This window comes from Aotus nancymaae, unplaced genomic scaffold, assembly GCF_030222135.1.
Source record: "Aotus nancymaae isolate 86718 unplaced genomic scaffold, 86718_ANA_hifiasm-v0.15.2.pri h1tg000138l, whole genome shotgun sequence".
Lineage (NCBI taxonomy): Eukaryota > Metazoa > Chordata > Mammalia > Primates > Aotidae > Aotus > Aotus nancymaae.
In genome coordinates this window covers 2,622,265-2,631,961 of record NW_026988553.1, presented here as the reverse complement: position 1 = coordinate 2,631,961, position 9,697 = coordinate 2,622,265, and the positions used below count along the sequence as shown (strand labels likewise).

The 9,697-nt window shown below is 51.6% G+C and overlaps 1 protein-coding gene across 3 annotated transcripts; it reads right to left on the bottom strand.

Annotated features, from left to right (window-relative positions):
- Nucleotides 1-285: 285 nt before the first annotated feature.
- On the bottom strand, nucleotides 286-9,629 carry TMEM187 (transmembrane protein 187). 3 transcript variants are annotated; one of them, XM_012437915.3, is made up of 2 exons: nucleotides 9,532-9,629; nucleotides 286-2,166 (listed from the first exon to the last, which is right to left on the bottom strand). In XM_012437915.3, exon 2 carries the CDS (start codon nucleotides 1,959-1,961, stop codon nucleotides 1,176-1,178), a length of 786 nt encoding a protein of 261 aa, XP_012293338.2. In that variant the 5' UTR covers nucleotides 1,962-2,166; nucleotides 9,532-9,629; the 3' UTR covers nucleotides 286-1,175. The 3 variants fall into 3 exon arrangements, with proteins under 3 accessions (XP_012293338.2, XP_012293339.2, XP_012293340.2); XM_012437916.2 differs by having other exon boundaries at nucleotides 9,506-9,590; XM_012437917.2 differs by lacking the exon at nucleotides 9,532-9,629 and adding an exon at nucleotides 5,531-6,176.
- Between the last annotated feature and the right edge of the window lie 68 nt (nucleotides 9,630-9,697).

Sequence of the window (9,697 nt, the reverse complement as noted above, 5' to 3'; positions counted from 1 at the left end):
AGGTCAGGAGTTTGAGACCAGCCTGGCCAACATGGTGAAACCTCATCTCTACCAAAAATATAAAAATCAGCCGGGTGTGGTGGTGGGCGCCTGTAATCTCAGCTACTCGGGTGGCTGAGGCAGGAGAATCGCTTGAACCCAGGAGGCGGAAGTTGCAGTGAGCCAAGATCACACCACTACACTCCAGCCTGGGCGACAGAAGCAAGACTTCTCGGGGAAAAAAAAAAAGAAGTCCTGTTTCCAGACCAAATGCCTTCAGATGAAAGGAGGTGAGGCAGGCTGCTAAGTAACATAGTGACCAGGAGGAAGAAGGACTGTCCCCGGCAGTAGAGGGGGAGTTGTGGGGTCCTCAGTCTGGGTCTTGGGCTCAAGGGCTCAAAAACAGTCACCTGCATGAGAAGCATGTGCCACCTCCAGCACCCTGCCTGGAGATACTGTCAGCAGATCGGTTCAGAAGGACCTGGGTGATGGGCACGTGGGGACTGCTCAGATTGTAGCCACTAAGGACATCTAAGCCACAGCCCGGCTCCGAGAGGAGACCCACAAAGCAACTTTCTGTTGAGAATTCAACTTCCGACATTTGTGTGTTTCCTCATCTGGATGCAACCTGCCTGGTTCCACACACGATCTGAGGTGATGTGGCTCTCACGTGACCTGCTTACAGTTAACACGCACAGATGTCATGAGGTAACTGATTTCCCCATCAGTTTGCTGGGCACGTATTTAGTGTGACTCAGTCTCCCTGAATCCAGCTGCATCTAAGGACACTCACCGGTATCCCACTGGCTGGCCTGCCTTGCTGCTGCCAGTCCACACCCACAGCTGACACCCCAAAGATACTGCAGACGATCACTCTCTGTCCGACCATGTGCATGACGGACTTCTTAGGGTCATTTCTACTCCCCTTGCCAATATTTATTTGGAAACATTTCAAACTACAGAAAAGTTATGACATCAGGAGTACCCACGTCCCCTGTGCCGAGATCGTTGCTTTATGTCTTTGAAAGTAAGTTGTCGAGATCACAGCATTTCACCCCTCCACACCGAAGCCTGTAGCTTCTCAGGGAAGGGCAGTCTTGGCGATCAGCGCATACCGTCACCCGCACGACGCCCCACACTGATTCCACGTTTCAATGCTGGGGGGTTGTCGGTTTTCAGCAGCTTCTTCCCACACTTCAGTGCGACTCCCTGCTGGAGGGATGGAATCTTGGGTGAGTGTTGAAATGCGTCAGAAACAAAAACGCGAAGTGGAACTGGAGCACATCACAGATCTTGGACCAGAAGTGGCCTGTGAGGCACTGGAACAGACGCCACCGTGCGAGCTGATGGTCACACAGCTTGAGGACCACAAAGCCCAGGCAGGAGAGCACTCCCAAAGCTAAGTAGGTGGCCGAGGTGGCGCTGCCATAGCGCCTCTGGGTGCAAAGGGCCTGCCCCACAGCGGCCACTATGTGAGTGCCCAGTGCGATCTCGAAGCCCTGGGGATGCAGCAGAGTGAGGCTGTAACTCGCCAGGGAGGCACACTCAAGGGAGAGAAACAGCCAGGGCCACCAGCCCCGTTCTAGGTAGAGGCACCAGGCCACAGGCCATGCGAAGATGGGCAGGGTGAGCCACTGGTCCAGCACGGCGGCACGGGGCCACTGTGTCCACAGGCGCAGCCACTGAACGGGGCCATAGAGCAGGGCCATGGCCGCGAACGCATCCTTCAGATAGCGGGGACCTGGTCCCACCACGCCATCCCTGCGCAGCCAGAACAGCCCCAGCAGCACGTAGGCCACGTTCACTAGCGAGTTGAAGGGCATGGCCAGGGAGGCAGGGAGGCTGGCCACTGGTGCCTCGGCGTAGTGCTGGTAGCCCACTTGCACAGAGACGCTGTCAAAAATGCCTGTGGACACTGCCACGGCACAGAGGCTGCCGGCCACGGCCACGTGCACGAGGGCCTGCCCCCACTCCGGCTTCATCTGGACGTCGAGGTATGACCTGGGGCAGGGAGCTTCAGAGAGGCGCCTTCAAAACGCGGCCTCTGCAGAACACTCTGGGCCTCCCAGCTAAGCCAGCAGGAAGAAGCCCCGTGATTTCCGAGGCTGATGCTGCGACCTTGCCCCGAAGGAAGGCAGGAGTCCTGTTGATTGGTTGGCGCCAGCGGAGGAACACTCTGTCTTTTTCCTTTGTGGTTACAAAAGGCGTGTGGTTAGAAAACAAGCCGTCCCCAGCACCGCCTCCATGTTCCTGACCCCGGCCTCGGACCCACCGACCATCTTCACGGGAAGAAGCAAAGCAAAGTGAAGCCATAGCCACTGTGCACTGGCTCTCACTCAGGACCGCTAGAATCCTCTGTCACCCCTTTCTCCTGGCACCCAGGAAAATCCTGCCCATCGCCCCAGTTTCCTCAAAGCCACTGCATCTACAGACGAGCCCTGCCCAGCTGTCATACAACTCAGAATGGCCTTCCCATGCCAATGTGTTATAAAAGTGACGTCTCCAGCCAACAAAGCCCTTTTCAACAAATACCCAGTTGAACTAGACACAATTAGCTGGAGTCCGAGCTCTGGCCTCTGACGCAAGGTGGGGGAGGGAGGAGAAGGAGGACTCACTGTCTGCCACTCAAGCACCAGGCCAAGAGGCAAGGGGTGACCCGGAGGCCTCCCAGGCCAGCTTCCCGGGCTCCCTCTCTTGCCCTCCCCTGAAGTGCCAAGCCCCAAATCACCTTCTTTCCTCAGGCCACCATAAACCTTCCATCTCCTTCAGTCACAGAACCAGAGAGACAATTATCACTATCAACTGCTCTGAAAATGACTCCAATCATTAAAGCTCTTCTCTCTTCCATATTAATACATTTCACACTCAAGAGGTTGGGTGGGCAGGTGGGCTCAGGGAGAGAGAAGCATGGACCTCCAGTTCCTGGTCAGCTGATGCCAGACTGTGATCAAAACTCAGCTCTCCCACTCACTAACGATGTGATCTTGCACCTTAACTGTTTCGGGCCTCAGTTTGAGCACCTGTTTTTTTTGTTTGTTTGTTTTTGAGACAGAGTCTCACTCTGTTTGCCCAGGCTGGAATGCAGTGGCGCGATCTTGGCTTACTGCAACCTTCTCCTCCCAGGTTCAGACGATTCCCCTGTCTTTGCTTCCTGAGTAGCTGGGATTACAGGTGTGCACCACCACACCCAGCTAACTTTTGTATTTTTACTAGAGATGGGGTTTCACCATGTTGGCCAGGCTGCTCTTGAACTCCTGACCTCAAGTGATCCACTCAGCTCAGCCTCCCAAAATGCTGGGATTACAGGCGTGAGCCACCATGCCTGGCCGAGTTTGCTCACCTTTGACCTAACGGCTTAGAAGTTCCAGGCCTGGGAGGGATCTTAGAAGCCATCTGCACCAGCCCCGTCATTTCACAGATAAAGAAACTGAAACTCCAGAAGTTTGACTTGGCTGAAAGTTACAGCCCGTGGAGGAGCAGAAACCCAGGCATGCCGCCTCCTGACCCCAGGGACCCTCTGCTCTTCTCCTGGGAAGACGCGACAGGAGGGCTTCCACCTGGCCTCTTCCTTGCTTCCTGGTGCCATGGCCTGGGTATTTTTATTAAGATACAGGGTCTCACTCTTTTGCCCAGGTTGGAGTACAGTGGCACAATCAGCTCACTGCAGCCTCCACATCCTGGGCCCAAGCTATCCTCCTGCCTCAGCCTCCCCAATAGTTGGGACCAGGGGTGCACCATCACCTCGCCCTGCTAACTTTTGTTAAACATTTTTTGTAGAGACAGGGTCTCACTATGTTGCCCAAGCTGGTCTCGAAGTCTTGGCCTTAAGTGATTCTCCTGCCTTTGCCTCTCAAAGTCTTGAGATTACAAGAGTGAGCCACTGCACCCAGCTAAACCCCTCTTAAGTTGAAAGTCCAGTTCCAATATTTTCAACTTATGATGGCTTTTTCTGGACATTACCCTGTTACAAGTTAAAAAGGATCTGTAGCTGGGCATGGTGGCTCATGCCTGTAATCCCAACACTTGGGGACTTTGGGAGGATGAGGCGGGTGGATCATCTGAGGCCAGAAGTTTGAGACCAGCCTGGCCAACACGGTATAACTCCATCTCTACCAAAAATACAAAATATTAAGCCGGGCAAGGTGGCTCAGGCCTGTAATCCCAGCACTTTGGGAGGATGAGGTGGGTGGATCACTTGAGGTGAGGAATTCATGATCACCCCAGCCAATATGGGAAAACCGTATCTCTGCTAAAATACAAAAACTAGCTGGGCGTGATGGCTAGCGCCTGTAGTTCCAGCTACTTTGGAGGCTGAGGCAGAAGAATCGCCTGAACCCAGGAGGTGGAGATTGCAGTAAACCGAGATTGCGCCACTGCACTCCAGCCTGGGTGACAGAGTGAGACTCTGTCTCAGAAACAAACACAAAGTGTCTGTATATGTAGACCACTTAGCATATTTTATTATTATTATTTTATTTTATTTTGCTTTTTAAGACAGAGTCTCATTCTGTCTCCAGGCTGGAGTGCAGTGGCGTGATCTCAGCTCACTGCAACCTCCGGCTCCCGAGTTAGAGCAACTCTCCCGCTTCAGACTCCTGAGTAGCTGGGATTACAGGTGCCCACCACCATGCCCAGCTAATTTTTGTATTTTTAGTAGAGATGGGGTTCCACCATCTTAGCCAGGCTAGTCTTAAACTCCTGACCTTGTGATCCACCTGCCTTGGCCTCCCAAAGTGCTAGGATTACAGATGTAAGCCACCGCGCCTGGCTTATTTTATTTTTTGAGACAGAGTTTTGCACTGTCCACACCATCACCTGGGCTGGAGTGCAATGGCGCAATCTCGGCTGACTGCCACCTCTGCCTCCTGGGTTCAAGTGATTCTCCCGCCTCAGCCTCCCAAGTAGCTAGGATTACAGTTGCCCACCACCACGCCCAGCTAATTTTTTGTATTTTTTGTAGTAGAGACAGGGTTTCACCATGTTGGCCAGGCTGGTCTCGAACTCCTGACCTCGTGATTTTCCCACCTCGGCCTGAGGTGGCATGAGCCACCGCACCCAGCCTATTTTATTTAATTAATTTTTTTGAGACAGTCTTGCTCTGTCGCCCAGGCTGGAGTGCACTGGCATGAACTCAGCTCACTGCCGCCTTCACCTCCTGGGTTCAGGCGATTCTCCTGCCTCAGCCTCCCAAGTAGCTGGAACTACAGGCGATAGCCATCACGCCCAGCTAACTTTTGTATTTTAGTAGAGAAGAGGTTTCGCCATATTGGTCAGGGTGGTCTTGAACTCCTGACTTCAACTGATCTGCCTGCCTCGGCCTCCTAAAGTGCTGGGATTACAGGCATGAACCACTGCACCCAGCCTATTTTGTTATTTTTAATGGCTTATAGAGTGACATTTTGATACACCTATATAATGTATAGTGATCAAACAAGGTAATTAGCATATCCATCACCTCAAACATTTATCATTTCTTTGTGTTGGGAACATTCCAAATCCTTTCTTGTAGTCTTTTGAACATACACAAGAAATGACAGTTAACAATGCTCACCCGACCGTGCAGAACAGCAGGGTCCACTCGTGCAACGAAGCTGGGATTCCGTATCTGTTATCCAGCTCCTCCCAATCTTTCCCTACCCTCTAATCTTTCCAGTTTCTAATGCCCACTATGCTTCTATTTCCATGAGCTTGATTTTTTTTTTTTTTTTTTTTTAGTATTTCACATAAGGATTAGTGCATAAAATATTTATCTTTATGTTCCTGGCTTATTTCACTTAACATAATGTCCTCTAGGCTCACCTATGTTGCCACAAATAACAAGATTTATTTTATTAGTTTGCTTATTTCTTTGAGACAGGGTCTCACTTTGTCTCCCAGGCTGGGGCGTGCAGTGGTGCAATCGCAGCTCACTACAGCCTCCACCTCCCAGGCTCAAGTCAATCTCCCACTTCAGCCTCCCAAGTAGCTGGGACCACAGGCATATGTCACCATGCCTGGCAAATTTTGAAAATTTTTTGGAAAAACAGGGTCTTGCTATGTTGCCCAGGCTGGTCTCAAACTCCTAGGTTCAAGCGACCCTCTCACTTTGGCCTCCCAAAGTGCTGGGATTACAGGTGTGAGTTACTGCACCCAGCCAATAGGCTTTTTTTTTTTTTCCAAGACAGGGTCTCACTTTGTTGCCCAGGCTGGAGTGCAATGGCATGATCTCGGCTCACTGCAACCTCTGCCTCCTGGGTTCAAGTGATTCTACTGCCTCAGCCTCCCAAGTAGCTGGGATTACAGGTGTGCGCCACCACGCCCAACTAATTTTTGTATGTTTAGTAGAAACGGGGTGTCACCATGTTAGCCAGCTGGTCTCGAACTCCTGACCTCAGGTGATCTGCCCGCCTTGGCCTCCCAAAGTGCTGGGATTACAGGCGTGAGCCACCATGCCTGCCAATAGTTTATTTTTAAATGGCTCAATAACATTCCATCATGAATATATACCACATTTTCTTTATATATCAATCCACTGATGGACACTTAGATTCCTTCCTTATCTTAGCTATTATGAGTAGTACAAAGGCACAAAGAATCTACATTGGGGAAAGGATAGTCTGTTCAATAAATGGCCCTGGGAAAACTGGGTAAGTATGTGAGAAGAATGAAACTAGACCCCTATCTCCCACCACACACAATAATCAACTCGGAATGGATTAAAGGCTTAAATGTAAGACCTGAAACTATAAAACTACTAGAAGAGGCCGGGTGTGGTGGCTCACACTTGTAATCCCAACACTTTGGGAGGCTGAGGAGGGCGGATAACCTGAGGTCAAGAGTTTGAGAGCAGCGTGATCAACAAGGGAAACCCATCTCTACTAAAAATACAAAAATTAGCTGGGCGTGGTGGTAAGCACCTGTAATCCCAGCTACTTGGGAGGCTGAGGCAGGAGAATCGCTTGAACCCAGGAGGCGGAGGTTGTAGTGAGCCGAGATCATGCGACTGCATTCCATCCTGGGCAGCAGAGTGAGACTCTGTCTCAATCAATCAATCAATGAAAATAAATAAATACATAAATAATACAAATAAAACTACTAGAAGAAAATGAGGAAATGCTCCAGGATATTGGTTTGGGGAAAGATTTTATGCCAAGACCCCAAAAGCACAGGCAACAAAAACAAAAACAGACACATGGGAGTGTATGAAAGTGAAAAGCTTCCGCACAGCACAGAAGCAATCAACAATGAACAGACAATATGGGAGAAAATATTTGCAAATGATTCATGTGACAAGCACTGTTTAGTTTTGAGGTGCAAAGTCCATCTGCCCTCCTGCAATTTAGGCCCCAAATGGGTGGGGCAGGGTCTGATTCCTTGCTCTTCCTCAGGTGCCAGTGAAGCCCTGCTCAATTTCAATTCAATTACATTAAAGTACAAAGCCAGCACTTCTGCTGCCTTTTACCATTCCTATTTGCTATTTCACTTCTCAGGCACATCCTGGGGCCCACCTGAATCCTCTTGAGCCTCATTCTCAGCCTTCTTGCCTTGGGGTTCCATTGCTGAGGAGGACCACCAGCCCTGGCATGTGAGTGCCCCATTGCCCTCTGAAGCGTGGTGTTGCCACACAGGAACCACAGCCCTCACTGTCACTCCACATGTCCTTGCTTCACACAAGCCTGCCATCTCAGCAGGGGGCACCCGCACTCCTCCTGCCCCCTCCTCCCAGTCAAAGAAGCTTCCGGGTCCAGGGGTGTACACACAGTAGCCCCAGCATCTTTGTGGAGCAGCCATGGACAGGATCATGTCTGCCCTGACTTCCACCCTTCCATGACCAGCTTCCCATTCCATGTCCTGGATTATGTCTCAAACTCTTGGCCAGACTTAAAGTGCCATTCCCATGCAGCTTTTTGAGCTCAGGCCCAGCTCTGTACTGGAAGCTCTTTGCTCACTGTGCCTGGCCACTGCCCTTGACTCAGCTGTCATTTCCTCTCAGGCACTTCCCCTTCAGCTCCTAACTCCAGCCGAGGCACCAGCTGAGGCCCAACCTGGTGTCTACAGGTCCTTCCCTGCACCCATCTAGGGCCCCATGGCACCCATGCTAGCCTGACCCTCCTGCCTGCCAGCAAGCAGGGCAGAGACCTGGAACAGGAGTCAAACACTGTCAACCTGACCGAGGAAGAACTCCAGGAAGGGCGTGGAAAGCAACTCCTCTTTCCGGATGCAGGGGCTCAGTCCACTTGAACCAGGGCACGGCCGACAGTGACGATGTAATCAAAGTACCTGTCCAAAACCCAACCGAGCTGGCTACCATACAGCCTAGCTTCCCTGTACCTTTGAACAGCCATGATCCTTATTATGTGACACTCAAATCTCGCCACAGCTTCCCCCAGGGCCCGGCATGGGAAGGCAAACACCTCAACAGCATGGGCCCCTGGATCTGGGGTCTTTCAGGGAAGCCCTGGAAAGCCTGACAATCTCCTGGCTAAGGGCCCAGACTCTCCTGCACGTGTTTAAACAGCAGGCACTGACATATCCAGGCCTTTAGCATTTATGACAACTAGTTATGTCCCCCCATGACCTTCCTTGCTGTCTGTCTGCAGATAAGGGGACATCGTGTGGGACATCCCAGCAGGAAAAGCTAACCTGGGCCAGACGGATGTGCAAGCAGCGAGGAACAGCCACGTACACTTGAATTTCTTAAATTAAAATTAATTTGGCTTCTGGACTGAATTCAGGCAAGGCCCTTGGAAACCAGCAGCTCAATTTTTTTGTTTGTTTTTTTGAGACAGGGTGTTGCTCTGTCGCCCAGGCTGGAGCACAGTGGCGCGATCTCAGCTCACTGCAGCCTTGAACTTTCTGGCTCAAGCCATCTTCCCACCTAAGCGTCCCAAGTAACTGGGACCACAGGCGTGTGCCACCATGCCTCGGGGTCTCACTATGTTGCCCAGGCCAGGTTCAGGCGATCCTCCCACCTCAGTCTTCCAAAGTGTTGGGATTACAGGCGTGAGCCAACGTGTCAGGACTTAGTTTTCTTATTTACCATGGGTGGGGAACTTGGGGACATATAAGTGAACTTGGGGACATAGAAGTGAGGTAACTAGCCTCGGTCACAAACAGCAGGTGGTGGCACAGACAAGCAGGAATTCTTCTGTGGCCTTTCTCAAATGGATACTTCCAACTGCATGAACCGAAACACAGAGGATTACAAAATACATGTAATATGTTGAGAGGCGACTTAAAAAATATTGTTGAAAATGTGAGAGACAGTGATGCATTAAATTACAAGGTCTTCCAGCAGGACGCTTAACTTCAAAGTAATAATTCTGCCTGTCGGTAGATCTTGTAATTTAATTGAACTTCTAGGCATTTACAACAAAAGCCACAGGCTCTGACAGGACCTGTCTATCCATTTATACTGGTGACTGCAGCTCCCGGGCAGCAGCTTGGGCCCCTGCGCCGCGGCCTGCGCGTGGCAGGGAGGATGCCGCCGCCGCGCCCGGGCTGCCTCCTGGAGGAGGTGGAACGTAGGGGCGACGCTGGGACCCACCTCCCGGGGCTGCGGTGAGCACTTACAGTAATGGCGCGAAAAGGCCAGCAATCACCATACGGGTATTTCGCCTCGCTTGGGGAAATTCAAATCTCCGATAAGGGCGGACCCGAGCAGCGCGGGTGCGCCTGCGCGCGGGGCGGGACACGGGGCCTGGGAAGCGGGCGGGGGGGGGTGACGCAAAGTGATGCG

What these genes read in the sequence shown, in the direction of transcription:
- TMEM187 (XM_012437915.3), bottom strand. Translation starts at nt 1,961, where the DNA reads ATGAAGCCGGAGTGGGGGCAGGCCCTCGTGCACGTGGCCGTGGCCGGC.